Below are 18,597 nucleotides of genomic sequence, written 5' to 3'. Positions count from 1 at the left end.
ATTGTTTTCTTGTTCTATTTGCAAAACCTAATAAATTAACATAGCTGTGATACAGAAAAATACCTAGCAAGCATATAGTTTAAAACCCTAAAGATATTAAACCACCCAATATATTTTTTTTCTAGTTATATACCCGATAAATCACTAATAGGCAAAGAGCCTTCTAAAGATTAAATATAGCCATGCTACTGTATTTTAGTATGATTCCCATTTCTAACAAATTCACTTCACTTCAAATATTAGTATACTATTTTAATGAACGTATCTTTCTAAACTGAGCATCCACAGCAAAATAGAACAGAGCCATGCTATCACTCTGTGTCATCACTCATAGGTCTTTTCAAGTCACTCATTTTTAACTGCATTTCTTACATAGCATGTTATAGAGACCCTAAGCATAACTTCAGCATTCATACACAAGTAACACATACTTACATGAAGGAATAATGAACTGGGGTTCAGTATTACCGGCATATCCGAGCTTTGTATACCTATTGAGGCAAAAAAGGTTAAGTTATAATACTTAATAACACAAATATCAAAGATATCTCCCTTTTTTAATGAACATCCCTCTATTCCCATATCAAAGAGACTCACTGACTTTCCTTTAAAAAAAAAATAGCAAACAAAAAAAACTATCTTCTCTTTTTTAAAAGGCAAAACAATGCACCCTACCACAAAACAAGCATCATTGCTAACTTGTACTCTAGCAAAACTTTACTACAGAACACAAAGTATGTAATTAAATTATACTCCTAAGCAGTGATATATGGAGAGTCAGACTAGTTATTTCCTGCTCAGCAATTGGGATTTCTATAGAAATACTGTCATATAGTAAGTGTTAGTGGTACAAGTGGTTTTGTAACTGACAGCTATAAGGAAAAATATTCCCTTGACCATGGCCTGCCAGCTGGGCATGGGGCAGGGCTGCCAGTGCTACTTCACAAGCGATTCCCAAGACGTACTATCATAGGTGGCAAGTACTGACAGTTGATAATGACAGTGGCAGTAAAAGGAATTCCATTTAATAAATGGAAAACAGTCCTGAAAATGTTTAATAAAACTAAGAAAAGCAAGAGGAAAAAAAAACTACATGCCTTAACCCACTCAATTTCCAGAATGATACATTATTTTCACTGTCATGATGTAAGAAAACTGAAGAAATTACCCATGTATTCACAAAAAATAGCTACAAAACTCACAGTAACAAAGCTATCCAGCTGCTAGAAATGTTGTTACAAAAGAGTTAACAGCAGCATAGGCAAATTCTAAAACACATGGACCAAAATGCACACTGCATTCAAGAGTTACAGCCTACGCACAAGTTTTTAACAAACACAGACATGACAAAGTTCTCATTTTCTTTATACAGTCAGACAGTTGTACTAACTAAATTAGCACCATCAGCAAAAGCATGAAACACTGTAGTAGCACCTTTACAGTTTTCAGCACTCTGATATAAACCTGGAAGATCTTAGGCAGTGTAAGGCGGTACTAACTTTAACAATCCATAAATTTATGTCAGTAACACAGCAAAATGCCTGGCAACAAATACAGTAAGAGGTTGGCTTTTACAGGCCAGAAGAGTGCTGCTGCTGCTGCTGCAGTGGGTTTTGCTGTGATGCTACTGATGCAGCGGTTCACAACCTGCGCACGTGTCCACTAATGCCTACACAATTTCTATTGCTGACATTAACTGCACACATTAGTGCTGGGCCAAGAGAAACATATACTCAAAAGGAAAGTATATTTCTCTCTAAATAGCCAAGTGGCTAGCACAGGACATCATCTAACACCAAAAATGCTTTGCAAAGTATCTTTAAAGCTGTAAACCTAAACTTGTCTGTAACACATTATAACAGTTGGGAGTAGCCATGCAAAGTAAAAAAAAAAAAAAAAAAAAAAAGCCACACCTTGACTTCATATTGATCAACGGGAATGTTTACTGAAAAAGAAAACTTTACAGGCAAAATAAAATAAATAATGAAAAAATGAACTAAATACCAGGAAGAAATTCACACCTCGTGAAGAGGTCAGCATTATGCACTGTATGTGCATGTACTCAGGACACGCAACTCAGATTTTGCAGACTCACATTACATGGGGTTTTTTATTTTTCTTCTTAGATATCTAGTTCCTGAAATAAATATCAAGAATTCCAGAAAGTGATGCTTCTATAACCTGTCATGCAGAATAAAACTGTTCACTGTATCTATATTAAGAGGCTTTTAGTGCCACAAGAAAATTGAAAAGAAAACCAGCAAATACTGACTCACTCCCTCTACCCTCCCCTGCAAATCAGGAACCGTGGCACATAGATTTTAAAGCTAAATCCAGGCAGGAGACTTGGAGACTGAAGACTACATAAACCTACAACTAGATCATAAGTGTCTTAACAAGCAGCAAAGTTAAAATCGTTTGGTTATTAAACTCAGTATTTCAAAGAAAACAAAAGCTAAACTGTGCAGGTAACAGGCTGCTTAGCTGCTTGTGGTATGGGAGACTGCCCAGCACACACACACAGCCAGCTGACTGAAAGAAAAACAGTCAAATGAAAGATGAATTTTACATAAAAAGACAGTATTCAGACATAAAATCAGCATATCTAAAAATACCATGGCCTACTCAGCAAGAAATCTCCTGACTCATTAAAAAAAAAAAGTCACAATTTCAGGCTTCCAAAAAAGGAAAAAGTAAAAAAAAAAAAAGGGGGGGAGGAAGGAGGAGGGGATGTAGGGGTGGGGGGGGAGGGAACCCGTAAACCCGTATGGCTTCTGATCTCTGAATATTCAAGTATTTTATCAGCAAGTCTCCAACACAACGCTTCACATCTCCAGAGCGCCAAGGCTTCTTTGCCACCCTTTCCCTTCCACGTCAGGCGTGCCGCGGGTCCCCCCTGCACCCCAGCCGGGCTCCACGCTCCCAGGCACAGGCAGCCCACCGTCACGTCACGCAGCACGGCTCACCACGGGGCAGGGGCAAGGGCTGCCAGAGACTACAGGAATAGATTAGTAAATTTGATTTTTCATAACTAAACGTCTCTAGAGATACTCCTGAGTTAAAGTGGTATTTAAAAGCGAGATAGGTGAGACAAACAAGTTTAAAAATTTAATTACAAGTTGATAAAAATCTTCAGTTCTCCAAACACACAATCTAATAACAGCAGGGTCTTTTCAAAACTAACATTTGCAAAGATGAAGCTTTATTTAGACCGATCAGATCTATTCTACCACTGTCACTTGAAGTAAATATTTAAATTACATAGAAAAAAGAATACCATGGGCAAGCTAGATTTCACAAGTACACAGTTTCCACAAGCAGATCATACCGGGCAAAGTGTGTCTGACTAACGTATGATTCACAGGGGAATGAGGCACACCCTGTCCTCTTCAGAGCAGCAATCACTGACACTACAGAAAAAAATCCCAATATGAAAGATATCATAAGGTAGTACCAATACTGACTGGATCACAGTTTTCCAGAAAATCACAGCTTGTCTTCCTTGCTGCACAGCACTGAAGAGTGGCAGGAGGGACTTCCATGGAGACAGGCAGGCACATGTCATTTAATGAGACATGAACTCAGCTTTCCCACACTGAATTTGGGGCACTCAGCAGTAAGAGAGCAAGGCACTGTACAGATGAGTATAAAAGTAGAAGCAGATTTCTATGAAAATCTGTTAACACGGAACTGATTTACAAAATCCCAGAGGTGATAAACCTGAATTCAACCTTGACCATTCAGATGTTTTCCTTTACTTCTCCACGCTCAGCTACCTGAAGTGTTTCCATAGGTCTATTAGCTCATTTAAGTAGAACAGGGGGGAAAAAAAAAAAAAAAAAAAAAAAAAAAAAAGACAAAAAAACCAAATGTGACAAAACATTGTCTGGATTAATCATGACCTTCAGATTTACTTTGGAAAATATGCTACAAAGTATCCAAAAGCAGTCCACAAAGTCTCCATACATACATGAGTGTAGATATATAGAGAACCATATACATATACGCACACGCCCATACTGTCTATCAATATACATATATAAGGTGCTGATAGACCCCAGTGACTTCCCTGCAATGTCTTCTCCAAAAGGCAATGGGGTGTCACACACCATCCTCTGGCTTATGCAGATGAAATGTGACAAACAAAATGAGATTTTTTTGTAGGGGACATTCATACCACAAACGGAATGGGGGTAGCAACTAATGAAAGTCCCTTCTAAATTACCTCTACTAATCCACATCTCAACTATCAGTGGAAAATTCTGGAACCATATCCACCTCAAACTCACACCCCTAAATTTCAAAGTGGCTCTGTACTGATCTGCCCAAGAGATCTCTGGAAGAACAGCCAAAAGACTCTTCACAACTGCACTAATGGGATTTCTTATGTGTGCTCTCTCACCTAGAACAGACATTTCTGAGGCTAGGACATGAAAGCATTGTCACTTGAAGGTTACTTAAGTATTAGTCATGCAGACCATTTTAAAGCCAAAGGAAATAGCACTTAGGGTATGACCTTCTAATGAGAATGTCATTAACAGAAACTCCATCTGCAAATCACAAACCATGACCATGTGCCTTTGCTCCACTTCTTTCCTGTCCACAACAAAAGCCATTCTATATATACATTCTCCCAAATTATATAACATAGCTCTAGCATAACTGCCATTTTAACAAAAGGGTGAGGAGTAGGGGACAACTGCTTCGTGGGCAATACATTTGTCTAGCTGCTCCTAGTACAACAGAAATAGGGTGGCCCAATACGAGTTGTATCCTTGTCATCTTGCTGACAGCTCCACGTGAAGACATGAGTTAGCCAGGCACTAGCAGAGAAAAGCACTAGAGGACAGATGTCACCTGATCTTCAACTTCTGTAAAGCAAATCCAGGTTACAGCCTACCCCCTCAGTTACTCCTAATGACCTGGACTAAAAACAATTTCCTGCATAGGACACTTTTTTTCAATGCACACACAAACCAGGAATAAGATATACCTCCAACACTGGCTCCACTAAAATGCAATGCAACTTTAAAATCAAACAAACAAAAGAACCGCTTTTTTGTGGGGAAGAAGCAGTAACAGGAGGGGGAGTAACAAACCTGAAACTCTCTAGAAAGAAAGTCAGGACTAGGCTGAAATCAAAATGGTCTCTTTCTGGTTTACCTTCAAGGTGCATGAAGTTAAAAAAACAAATACATAGAGATAGTTTTTTCAGAGCGCAATTTTTGTCGGTCACATTGCTGCCTCTTCATGATGGTTCTGAATTACTGTCCACCATCTGAGCCACAGCAATTCTTCTGTACAAGCTCTCACACAAAACACAACACATCCATTGCCTTGTATCTTACCCTGCAGATGCAACGGGCTTCCCAAGTACAGTAACGTGTACGGCATATGTGTTAGCTAGTGTAAGCCCTAAACTTCTGCTTTGGTGTATACCACAGCCCATGCACCAAGCCCAGCAAGGTTTCTCTAAACACACCTCTGCAAAATCCTATGCAGAACCCATCCAAGGGGTCATGCGCCAAACAAGTCTGACATTCAGTGATGGGATTAGGCTTTACACAAAGTTAAACTGCATTTATTCTTAAAAGGAAATTGATACTTCCTTTTTGCAAAGCGCCACACTTGCTCAGGCAGCACCTATATTCCATATCCTCTTCCATCCAAACAGGTTTAGAGCCAATCTCCCAATTATCATAAGAGTCTCTTGCCATTTGCTTATAAACTCCCCCAAGGCAAGAGTGCTTTGCATTTCTTTCCTGAAACCATGTGGAAAAGACTCCAAGAAACAAGGTCCAAAGACAGAAAGCAAGAAGATTGCCATGTAACCAGAACACATATCTTAGAAAAGGTACAATTAGAGTTTTGATCCCCACTCCAAAGACTGCTTAATTTTATTCCATGACAATAGAGGCATGGATATAGACACTTTTTATAGACATGCTACATACTGTTTCCTGGAAGAAACTGATTTTTCCAAGTGATATTGTACCAATAGTAGTCAAAAATTACCACCACATGTTAACAGCTGCACAAAACAGCACACTGGCCATTTAAAAGAAACAATGACAGACAACTGGTTTAAAAGAAGTAATCCCTGATAATCTGAATGCAATACTGATACCAGAGCCCAGAAGTTTCAGTCCTGGGAATCATTATTTGATTAAACTAGTTTCCTACAGTTTGAAATCAGATGCCCACAGCCTAGAAATTTTAAGTGCACCCTGGCATTTCTGATGTTCTGCTTAGACAATTCTCACCTACATGCTAGCATCTCTAAATCCTGTGCACTAGCCTGTATTTCACTCTGCAGCTTTCTGAAGCTCTTTCATGGGTCTAACCCAAAGAGTTTAAATGAGAAAAAGGCTGCATGGGGACATTTCTTTGGATCAACTAAGAACAAAGTGAAACTCCAGAAACAGGCCTCAATTATGTAAAACAAAGAACAGTGAAGAATCTCATGAAGTCTGTTGCCTTTGCACAGCAATCAGCATAATTAGCAGTCTACAAACTATCTCACCATTTCAATCCAATCTCATAACCTTGCTTCTCTCATGACAACACAGCTGTACATCCTCCATATATACTACTTGAACACCAGCAAGGACCACTGTAATATTTGTACATGAATCTGCTTCCTAAAATAAACTTAATTTATGCAGATCTTCTCCATCATAGCTTGACAATTTGCCACATAACAAATTTAACAGAGAAACAGTTAAAATGATTGCATAAAAGAAGACTTTTTTTCTACTATTTCTATTTATGAAATTTCAAGGATTACATATATCTTTAAATTACTATTAAGCAAATAACCTTATTATGAATGGCTCAAGATAAGATATAAAACCAAGAAAGGCTATTTTACAGTTTCGTAGTTTCACAGCAGGCCACTGTGTGAAGGCATGCAAGATCATGCAGATGCAGTTTTAAGTTCGCTAAAGCATGTAAATTCTTTGTTGCAGGTGCACAAACAGCAGCAAAACTCACTACTGGCTAAATTACCTTAACCCTAGGAAAACTGTAGTTAAGCAAGCATGTCGTAGAAAGCACTACAGAAAAGCTCAGGAAGTGGAGAGATTCTAAGGAGGACACATGCATGTGGTGAAAAAGGCATGAAATAAATCAAATGGCAAAATCTCCACATTTTTAAACAGAATGGAAAGGGATTCTAGTCTTCAAACCCCAGCTCCTTACAGATGATCTGTCCATCAAAGACTTAATCAAAAAGTGCTTAATATCCTTTTCTGTTTTAACTGGATATATACTATGTTGATACAATTTATAAGACAGATACAATGTTTTTACTGTCTGATGTCTTTAGATAGCAAAACTGCTTTAAAAAGAAGTGGAAAACTCCTGAAACATGGATGAGCCCTTAATCTCCACATACAGAGCTTCATGTTACTGAAAAGTCTGAACAAGCCTTTGTTTTTATTTGTTGCTTTCCTTCTATCATCCTTCTTGTACACCAGATGAGACTGAAAAGCCTAGGAAGTATTTACTTTTCAAATCCTCATAAAGTGAAATAATGAGGAAATAATTGTGAAAGAGTAAGGCCATCCTGCCCCTTTAAGAAAGGTCCCAGCTCCAGCATCAGGTGCTAACTGGTTAAGCAGCAGCAGATCCGAAGTCCCTGAAGGAACTGATTATATTAGGAAAATGGGGCTTGTATTAATAAATTAGTTTACTATCTCTTTTCAAATGTCCTTGATAAAACATGAGACAGCAAGAAGACTTTGAACTGAGTCATGCCTTTCATATTTTTAGATCTTCAGCTAATATACATATTAACTTTTACTAGTTTGCATTTTTAAATAGCAACTGCTTCTGTAAAGTTTTAAAACACTTGTTGATCAAAAATGTTTTAAGTAATCAATAGTGAAAGCCAAAGAATTAGCTCTATAAATGGAAAAAGTACGTAAGATTAAAAGTTTTGTCAGATGAACAACCTTGTTAAACTGTAGATAAGACACATCAAGGGATGGTAAATGGGGGTATTTCAAAGACATATCGGACCACTAGACACCACAGATGTTACAAATCTTGTGGTCTGCAGGCTTGGCCTTGGAATTAACTGCATTACTGTGTATCTGAAACTATCTTCTTACAATATTTCCCCGCAAAAGTATCAGTTCACTCAAACAAGAACTTTCACCTTGACAACAAGTAATTCTTTGCCAGACACTGTAACTGTCACAGCAAAACAAACCATAAGCAGATTGAAGTGGTGCACAATTTAAAAAGCGAGCTCAAGAGCAACCTGAAAGATAAATGCTTCTAACAAACATTTATTTCCCAAATAGGAAAAAAAAAAAAAAAATCTCTGAAAAAGATTATCTTTAAAAGTGTCTACATTTTGGTCTAGAGTATTTATACAGTACTGCTTTCTATCAGCAGCTACATCTACAATTCAAAGCACAGACTTGACTGTAATGTTTGCTAGTAAAGTCTAGCTAAAATAGGCAGCAAAACAGTCATGGCCACAAATAGCCAAACTGGAACCCTCCACGTACGTGACTAAGAGGAACACTGAAGCAGCAGCAGCCTGTGCTACAGAGCTTTGTGAATAAATTCACACACATTGTAATAAGAGTCTCCAGGTGGCAGTTCTTACACAATTCTGGAGAACAGAGGAAGCTACCACATTTTGCAACTTCTAATTTTACTAGCATTTGGATGGAGTAGAAGAGAAGCTACTTTCAATTTTGCTCTATGCTTACTTGCATCAAAACTTAATAAAAAAAACAAAACAAGCCACAACAGTATGGATAGCCCGACTCTGGAAAAGTTCTATTCTAAAAGTAAACAGGAAGGTAAGATGCACTTATTACTAAAAGACTCTAGCTTATGATTGAGTCATGAAAAGTATATTTGAAAAACAGCCCATATTTAGGGATTTAAGACTAACAAAATCCAATTCAGGCATTCTGATGATATCACCATCTAGAGTTTGTAATCCCAGTCAATTTTATTTATATTTGTAAAATCAATTTCCAATATTTAATGCCAATGTAGTTTAACACAGAAACTAAAGTTAGCTTTCCTCTGACTACATTTTCCTCAAAATAAGAGCAGCAAACTGCTTTGGATATTATCTTTGCATAATGAAAGTAGTTTGTGTTGGCAAAAGCAGAATGCTCTCTTTTTACTTACTGCTTCCTTTGAGACTTCTAAACTAATTCATTTTAACAAGTGTCTTAACAGTGCCTCTGTGTTACACCACACCTACACAATACTAACCTATACTGATAGGTTTTTAAATTAATTTAATTTTTATGCAAGTGTGAGCATTTTGCACAGCCTGACTACTCTGTGATATTTCCAAATAACGAGGAAAGAATGCCCCAAAAGTCTGGAAGTGACTACTTAATAGTATGAATTACTTATTACAAGGGACAGATTGACTTGGCAAGTTTCTACATCATTTGCCCAAAAGAAGGTGAACATTGCACAGACATTTATCAGGAAAAAAAAAAATAATAATAGATTAACTATGCATGCTTTTTAACAGATAAAACAAGGAGGGAACAATTGAATCAAGAAATACATAACTGACAGGTAACCAAAATCTTGCACTTGAAATTAAATAGGCAAAATCTGAGTCATATGATGCAGAAAGAGCCATAAACAACATAAACCTGACTTAACCTGGAAGTTTTTCCAAACAAATGCAACAGTGGCTAAAACCGTACAGTTATTCCACACTAAGAAGTTGAGCATTTGTGCTTACTATTTGCACAATTTCAGCACTTGAGAGCTCCAGCTTTGAACCGACAGCTCCTACGCTATCACACCAATCACACCAATCTGAGCAGAGGGTAAGACGAAACTGGACAGACAGACAGAACGTGGGCAGGAGCGAAGGCACTGCAAGCAAGCACTGCAGGAGATCCTCAGCACCCTTCCAGTCTGCCCAGTACACTGGTTACTGCGTCAGCATTTCAGGAGGCAACCAAATGTTTTCCATCAAGAACAGGCTTGCAATAAAACACCAGTTTACATATTGATCATGTTACACCATGCTTCTAATAAAAAACAGTTTCCAATTAGAAACAGTTGTCTTGTAGAAAAAAATGCCCCACTAAGCTGAGGACAAAGTCACACCACTGAATTTCGTGTAATATTATTAACTGAGACCTGCTCTTTATATCAGAGAGATTCTGAAGTCTGATGGCAAATATGCAAGCAGTCAAATTGTGAAAGCTCTTGCGGATGATAAACAGCATGATAAATATAAGGCAAGTCATGACAAATAAAATGCTAATACTGAAAAAAATAGATAAGAGATACTACATCAACTAAATAAATAAAATTTGGATTCATTCATTGATAGCACGGTACAATCAAAATAAAGTATCAACAGACAACCTCCTGTCTGCATCTTGCTCTCTACAGACTGAGCACACCAAAACACATCCTGTGCACAGCTGCAAACACTTGCAATAACCACAAGAGAATAATAAAAGAGAAAAAGGAAACCCCATGAAAAAAAAATCCTAAATTTATCTAGAGTTTTTTCATGTCTAGTCTTAAGAATGCAAACTCATGATCAGAACAAAAAGAAAAAAAAAAAAAAATATGTTATACCCTACATTAAGTCAGTGGATAAAATGACGACTTTTTCAATTTCGAATATAAACCTAGCTGACAACTGCTTTTTTTAAAAAAAAAAAATCAGTATGTCAGCACTAGCACTTGGAAAGATCAGATGCTTCATTTTGATGGTTAAAATAATCCTGCTAAGGACACTAACAAGTTTTCAAACAAACTCTTATTTTTAAGCAACTACCCAAGGATGTTTTTTGTTAGATTGGTACACCTAAATATATTTTAGTTCAGTGACTAGAACAAATGAAAAATTTAAACAGCAGAAATTCCTTTTCCTACACAGAGCAGAAAAGAACTCATGAATTTCACTGAAGACAAACTGAAATACACTTTTAGCTATTTTACCTTTGAATTTAACATCTTCTCCTTAAAGGCTTTAAATGATAAATGTTTGCCCAAAATTAAAGTTAAAAAAAAGTTTGCCTGAAATTGTCAAAACCTTTTTGCATTTCTCAAAGAAAATCTCCAATGATGAAACTAAATGTTGAAACACTATGTTGAAATTTTAAATTGCGTGAACTAAAAGACAAACTGCAAAGTTTATTATAAAATAACAGGGAGGATGCATTACCACTTGACCTTATACAGTATTTCTGAACTCCTAGAAACTGTATTTTCAACTAATTTAGACAAGCAAATGTCCCATCAGACTCATGCAGTCAACACACTTTCTGGGCAGAAAGTTCAAGCCTGGTACCAAACAATCACCAAGAAAGAAGGGAAGGTGCCCTGTCCCACCCCCACACCCCACAACCCTTCCCAGGCCATACTCTGGCCTCAGTGACTGCACAAGCTTCCCACGCACACACGGGCAGGAGCTCTGCTGTGCACAGAAGGTGACTCATTTATCATTAACTTTACAGATTCAGCCCATGGATGCAAGTGGGTTTGTCCTCTACTCAGAAATGCTGCCCCCCCTCAAGATAGATAGATATATAGACAGATATATCTCAAGTGTAAATGGGATGCAAGGGAAAAGCAGAAACAGACGGATTGGAAGGTGCCATGCATCTTGGATGTCTTCTAACACACTTTCAAATAAGATAGAAACCAATTCCTATAATGAAATATCCAAAATACACATATGTATATATGTGTGTGTGAGTATAGGAATATTTATATTCCTAACTGAATTCCTATTATTCCTAATTATGTTGTACACTCTGTGTATTTGGTGTTACAACATGGACTATTATGTATTAGAATCATTTAAGAGATACCACAAGGTCATCATGGGTCTTCAGAACCTATTTGCAATTAAGAAAAAAAATAAAAAACCACAAACCTTATTAAACCACAATTCTCAATCTAGCACAACACCTTTTTCTATGTTAAGGATGAAAAATCCCTCCCTGATGACTTCAGCTACTGGCAAGCAAAAGACAACTCTTAAAATCCTGGAAGAATTTTTTTTCCATACTCTGTTAAGGAATTATGGAAATAACCTATGTCTGAAATGTGAGGAAAGAAAAATAAATTCCCAATACAAGATCATCAAAAAAGTTGCAGAGCAAACAAAATACATGCTGTTACTTCCCCCTACCTTGTTTTTATAACACTGGATTTCTCATCTCGCATATCTTTGCTGTCTATTGAAGATTATTAGCTCTTCATGGATCTTGTACTCATTTACACTACCAGGTCAAAACCCAGGAGAGAAACAAAACAACATAATCCTGTTGTAACTACTCACATCAGAAGATACTCAACCCACAAGTACTTAGGAGCATGAAACCATACAGGTGTTGCATAAAGATTAACTAGAGAAGTAGGCTTTGTAGAGAAGTCCCCCAATGCAAAGCTCACTCCACTCTGCACAACACCCAAGCACCAGCCAGCTTCAGCTTCTCGGAGGTTTCATGTGCCCAAGTTTATCCTACCCTTCCTTCATTTACAGCAGAATTGGTCATTGAGACTAAACAGCCAAGAAACTCTCAGAGACACATATGACTGTTCCAAAGAACAGCTTGCGACTTCATGGCAAGAAAGCCTAGAAATCCTGAGCGGCCTCAATTTCCTACACTCTCAGCTCAGAAGGAACCCGGAGTGCGGTGAGCTGTAGAAGGACCCTTGTGCTCCCATCACAAACAGCGAGTCATTCTCCAGTCAACCCCAAAACCCTTATTTCTCCCCCAGTATTCAGGAAAGGAGGGGAAAAGAAAAAAAAAAAAAACAAAAAAGAAAAAAAACAACTCAAACACACCCATTTTTGTAACCTGTGTAAGGGAAGTGAAAAAGGGGCCTAGCTTGGTATATGAGAGGAGATAAGAAAGCAAGATGCAAGACAGCATATTTTTTTTTTCCACACAATCACATAACCGATTTACTCAAAACAAGTCTAACCAACACACATGACTGCCAACAAAAGACTCTCTGGTACATTAGAGAAGCCCATCACCAGTGACACCCAAGTATTGAATGGATCCACCTGGCAGCCACAGAAAAACAGCACACAAGCCTATATAAACCAGAAAGTTTAGGTATAGAAAAAACAAATAATTTTCCTTAAATCACTTTCACTGCTAAAGTTAAGTTTTCATTTTGGAACTGCAGAAGGTTACACACAGCCACTTACTTCACCTCAGCTGAAGAGCCATTAATTTGAACACTTACAGTCATCTGCCATCCCAAGTGAGCTAACTCAGTGTTATACAAGTTTACACCAAGGAAAAAAAAAAAAAATCCATTCACACAGAAAAGACATGCCTAAAATCTACTTGTCAACCTAATCAAGCTAAATTCTGAAGTGGCATAGGAAGAGCTTTTAATCATGACTTGCAGGCTGTGCCATGTTCTGCCTGTAGAACGTGCAGCAAGAACTACTCAAATACCCAAAATCAGAGCAAAAGACTGCAACCTGATGAGATTAAAAATGAGAAGAGCCTTTATCTTTCTTTGGTGTGTTGTTCGTATACTTTATGAAAATGATTCCATGGTCTTTTTCTTTTTTTTTTTATATTAAAATGCATGTAATCCTTAGATATGCCACAGTCAGAAGTCTCATTCACAGCATACATACTAAAATTAGTGAACATCAAAAATCTACCAATGTTTTAAGGATATGAAGGGAACAGCACACAGGTGCTACCTCATAGCTCATTGTTGAGGGACATGGTACCCACATTTTGTGGAAAGGAAGGGGCTCAGAGCAACCAAGTGAAATCAAATTCAGTATTCACATGGATGAAAACTTCCTGACAATAAGGTCTACAATGTTGTTCTATAAATTTCCAACAAAACAACGATATACTTAAAACTAAACCAGACAATGCTATCAATTCTAGAAAGAAACAATCCTGGTTTTAACAATTGTGTTAAATTAACTACAGATTTTTAATTTCCATGCCTGTATCTTTATTGTGTAATTAAGAGGACACTACTTCAGACAAGTAGCTTTTTAGAACCACAATTAAGTATTTACCTGCTCTTACTAAGTATCACTTACCTTTCCAGGTATCAGGTTTGCTTAAGCAAAGAATGCAAACTTTAAGATAACAACTGTAACACTGGAAGAATTTTTGCTGCACCCATAATCTGATTGCCATGTCACTGACTTCAACCATTTGCCAGCTCCAGTTCTATGACACGTACTTGGATGATCCCTTAAAGGTTTGACTAACCTGTTAAAACCTCAAACGACAGGGATCACATGATCTCCCCAACCTCTTTTGTGCTTTGGTCTCTTTATGCTTTGAAAGGGGTTCTTAAAATCTGGCTGATCTGTGCAGGCTGATGCTGAAAAGCACAAGTCTGCCACCCTTCTCATCCACCTCCACCTCCTTCCCCTCGATCTTCACTGGCAAAAAATGAACACACACACACACACAAAAGAAAAAAACACTCAGATCAACAAACTGAACCTGTGGCTGCACACACAGGACATGCAGGAAGACAACCTTAATGCCTCTCCTATGTCTGCCTTTTTGCCGATTAAGGTAAATTCTCCTTGGACTGTAAATTATCATCCTCTTCCCAAAAAAAAAAAACCCTACTTACTGGAAAATTTGTGCACTTTTAAAGCCTTGCCTGTTCTAAACAAGGCAGTTCCTTCCAACCTTTTTCCTTTGGTTGCATTTTCAAAACCTCTTTCTCTTCCTGTTTTCAGAGGCTATCTTTAATTTGTTTGATTTCTTTCATTTGGGTAGACAAGACAGTACCCCAGGTGAGACCCCAACTGATCTGCACAGAGCACAAGGCTGACATAATTTATATGTTGTGTTCTCACTTATACACACAAAATGAGATGGGCTGAGAGTGCTGCACCACTTTAAAAAAAGCTATGAGCATGATTATGCTATCACATCCCACTGCACTGCTACCCACCTGTTCCTTATTTATCTCAAGTATTAGAATTTTCCTTTTTAAATTCACCACTTTATAGCTTTGTCTACTGAAATCAATGAAGTCTAACAACCCCAACGCTCTGTAATGTTTCCAACACTAAAAACTTTTCCCCTGGTTTCCTGAAGCAGAACTTGAGAGAACGACCACCCCAGACTACGAAGTGCACCAGAAAGTAAGAGTCTGGAGAGCAGAATAAGTTGGGCTGCATTAAAAAAAGACACAGGTGCACAATAAAACAGTATCTTGGACACATCTCTGAAGACTGGGGGGAAATAAATAAACCAGGAGCAAGGCTTGGTTAACATTACAGAGTACGCCCTGTGCACTGAAGTTGATTAATGGAGTACTTACACACGAATCTTCCCCAAGAACATTTGTTTTAACACTCAGCTCCCTCACTATATGTCTCACATTAAAAACCCAAAGTCATTTCTCATGCAGCTATATGCTTGCATGCTGTTCCTGCTTGGCATCACTGAAAGCTCTAAGTGAATCTTTCTACCCCAGTGGTCACAACCTATATTTTGCAAACCTATAGAGACATAATTACTGACTTTAATGGGACTACCTGCAATGCCCAAACGCGTGGGAACGGAAAAAGCCTCTCATGGCATGCTGCAGGGTACATTACAGATCTTTTGTTTTGAAAGATAAACAGTTCATATATACATCGTGTTAAACTCATGTATACTTCCATTACACTCCGCTACACACTCTCAATTCCCACTGTGCTAGACATCCTTCATCCCACAGAATTCAAGCTTTTAGTTCTTGCTCCAACTACAGGTACGATTTCGTCATATAACTGTTAGACATGCAGACATTATAAACATATATAAACCTGCTCTTCTTAAAGACCAATTTATTAACATCCTACACCAAATAGATTCTCTTGAAAGGAAGATGAGCACGTGCTTTCAAAAAACAAGTGCCTGGATTTCAAAAGAACATGCCCTTTCAGAGCACTGTAAATATTTGTACCTACATTGCAGTCACTGAAAATTTATTTGACTGTTTTTATCAAGATGGATGAGAAGTGAATGAAAAAGATGAGTTAAAGAATCAGCATGCCGTCAATGCTAGCTAAAGGGGAAGAGCCTTGAAAATATACCAATACTTTCATTTCCAGTAAAAGCTCAATGCATAGTGCCTAGTATATTTCATCTTTAAAATCACACCACACCACACATGGCAGGTCACAGAGTGGTTTTCACTTCCTGACTGCACTCCTGCAAGCGGTACCACATAACCCTTCCAGGTCGGCTTGCTACAGACACCTCTAAGGGCTTGCTCCCCAACCCAAAGCTTCCAGGAGCCATGCCATGGCAAAAAAGGGAATCTGAATCCCGAGGGCCTTCTCCCGAATCGCTCTTTATGCTACGTATCTCTGGCACCGCATTCTCTTCATCATCTGGTAGCTGCCAAATAAAAAGAACAGTTTCTAAAACGGATTTGGTTCAGGTTTGACACTGAAAACTGCCTTATAAGGTATAAAAGCCCGAAAGCAGGAAGAGGCTTTGACAAAACTAAGGAAGTTCCTCTGCGCTTGCTCGATGGAGGGGGAGGGGTTTTTTCTTCCACAGAGAGAAGTAACACTGAATAAATGACATTACCCACATATTAAAAAAAAAAAAAAAAATAAACGCGTAAGAGCCACCCCCCCACGCCCCCCGAGGGGACCCGGCGGCGCGGTGACTCCTCTAAGCGAGGGCATTTCGGGGGCCCGAAGGCAGCCGCAGGCTCGCTGTCCCCGCTCACCGCCCCCCGCGCCCCGGCGGGCACCGGCTGCGGAGCCGAAGGCGGCGGCTCCCGGCGGTGCCGGCCCGAGGGCTCCGCGAAGGCGAGCGGAGAGGGTTGGGGGGGGGGGGGGGGGGGGCGCAGCGACCGCGGAGGCGCGGAGCGAGAGCGGGGGAGCGGGGCCGCGCCGGGACAGCCCCCCTCCTCCCCTCCCCGCTGCGAAGGGCCCGGCGAGGAGAGGGAAAGGCAGCCGGCTGCTCCCCCCCCACCGCTACCCCACTGCCTTCCCGCTACCGGCACCGCGGCTGCCTGTCCCCGGCGCGGATGAAGCGCGACCCCCGCCGCCATCTGCAGCGGCGGAACCCGGCCGGCCCCGCCCCGGGCGGACACCGGGAGCTGTCAGCGGCCGGTCCCCCCCCGCCCCCCGGCCCGTCGCTCACCCCGTGCCGCAGTCCACCACGCAGGCCGGAAGCCGCCCTGCCATGCTCCTCGGTAGCGGCGGTGCTGGGGGACGGCGAGCGGCCCGGAGCGCGCTGCGGCGGGGCTGGGCGGCGGGGACCGAGAGCACTTCCGCAAGGCGGGCGCTTCCCTCCCTCCCTCCCCCGCCCGCTCCCTCGCAGGCGCGGCCCGGCGAGCCCAAGATGGCTGACCCGCCCCTCCCTGCGCGGGGGCGGGCACGACAACCCCGGCCCCCGGTGACGTCCGATCTCGCGGCCTCGCCCCTGCGAGGCGGGGCGAAGCGGAGCGGGCGGGCGGGTTTTTTAGCAGAGCGGCGGGGCAACGCGGCTTGACCGAAGTGGTGATTTCACGGGGGAAAGCGGAGAGGAGACGGCGCAGGGTGTTGTGTGCGGAGTGCTGAAAACGACGGGGCCCAGCCGGTGAGGGGGCCGAAAGCCCTCCTCCCCAGGAAAAGTGCCACAGAAGGGCAGGTGCAGGAGGCCACACGCCCTTGTGGTGCTTCGTGTCACCACACACCCGCTGGGCTGAGGCGTGAAACACCCGCTGGGGAAGGTACCAAATACCCCGCAGCACCAGCCCTAGGGAGCCCAGCCTGCCTGAGAACCCGATTCCCCTCAGCTGTATCGAACGGAAACCCTCAAGCCCCTCGCACGCACAGAACCCCGCAGCAGCGCCAAACCCCCGCCTCGCTCCCCCCACCAGCTCTTCCCAGTCTCCCGCCAGCACCGCCCGCCCCTGCCCACCGGGCTCTGCTGCCGGCCAGTAACCGCGCCGCGCTCCCACCCAGCTGGAGCAGACAAGCACAGCCCTGCCCTCATCAGCCGCCCCAGCACACCCCTTCATGGGACCAGTGACGCACATCGCTTCTGGGGTTCAGTTATAAGCCCTCACCCTCCTTTAGAAGGAGTTTTGGTCCCAAAGGGGGCAAGGGCATACACTGTTGGGGCTCTGGCGTTCAGGCAGACAACGTTTTAAAATCCCATTTAAGGTCTTGCTCTTTTCTTTCTTTCTTTCTACCTTTCACAGCCCTTCAAGGCTTTGAGGAATAGACTGCTGTGTCCACCAGGCCTGGCCTCGTTCCTAAATGCCCCAGGGTGTACTGTAGCCACCTGCTCTTTCTTTTTTTCAAAGTATTTTAATATGTTTTAACAGTTCTGGTATTGGGGCTTTCAGGCATTTTAAGTCCTTTGCTTGCTGCTACCACCTTGGCAATGTGAGGATGTAAGCTTCATGGTATAATCCTTTGTTACGCTGAGGACAAATTTGGTAGTCCATCAAAAGGAGTAATTGTCGGCTCAGTTTGCATTTACTGCTCTTAATGGCCCTAATCTGCCTCACCTAGGGCCTCCACCCCACACTCCATGCCCAAAGGCACAGGAGACCCATTTAAACTCAGCCCTGGGCCCTCATTTTTTGTTTGAACTATGCTGTAGGTATGTGTTG

The 18,597-nt window shown here is 41.0% G+C and overlaps 1 protein-coding gene across 1 annotated transcript in view; it reads right to left on the bottom strand.

Annotated features, from left to right (window-relative positions):
* Nucleotides 1–17,304, bottom strand: part of ACTR3 (actin related protein 3) — a 32,064-nt gene extending 14,760 nt beyond the window's left edge. The window contains exons 1-2 of the mRNA XM_042784147.1: nucleotides 17,136–17,304; nucleotides 436–491 (exon numbers count right to left, since the gene is read on the bottom strand). Coding sequence (XP_042640081.1) covers nucleotides 436–491; nucleotides 17,136–17,179 — 100 coding nt within the window. The 5' untranslated portion in view covers nucleotides 17,180–17,304. The remainder of the gene's footprint in view (nucleotides 1–435; nucleotides 492–17,135) is intronic.
* Nucleotides 17,305–18,597: the final 1,293 nt, after the last annotated feature.

This window comes from Tyto alba, unplaced genomic scaffold (genome assembly GCF_018691265.1).
Source record: "Tyto alba isolate M040663 unplaced genomic scaffold, T.alba_DEE_v4.0 Super-Scaffold_7, whole genome shotgun sequence".
NCBI classification, from domain to species: domain Eukaryota; kingdom Metazoa; phylum Chordata; class Aves; order Strigiformes; family Tytonidae; genus Tyto; species Tyto alba.
Note: the sequence above shows the minus strand (reverse complement) of the source record. Positions and strands in the feature narration are given on the sequence as shown.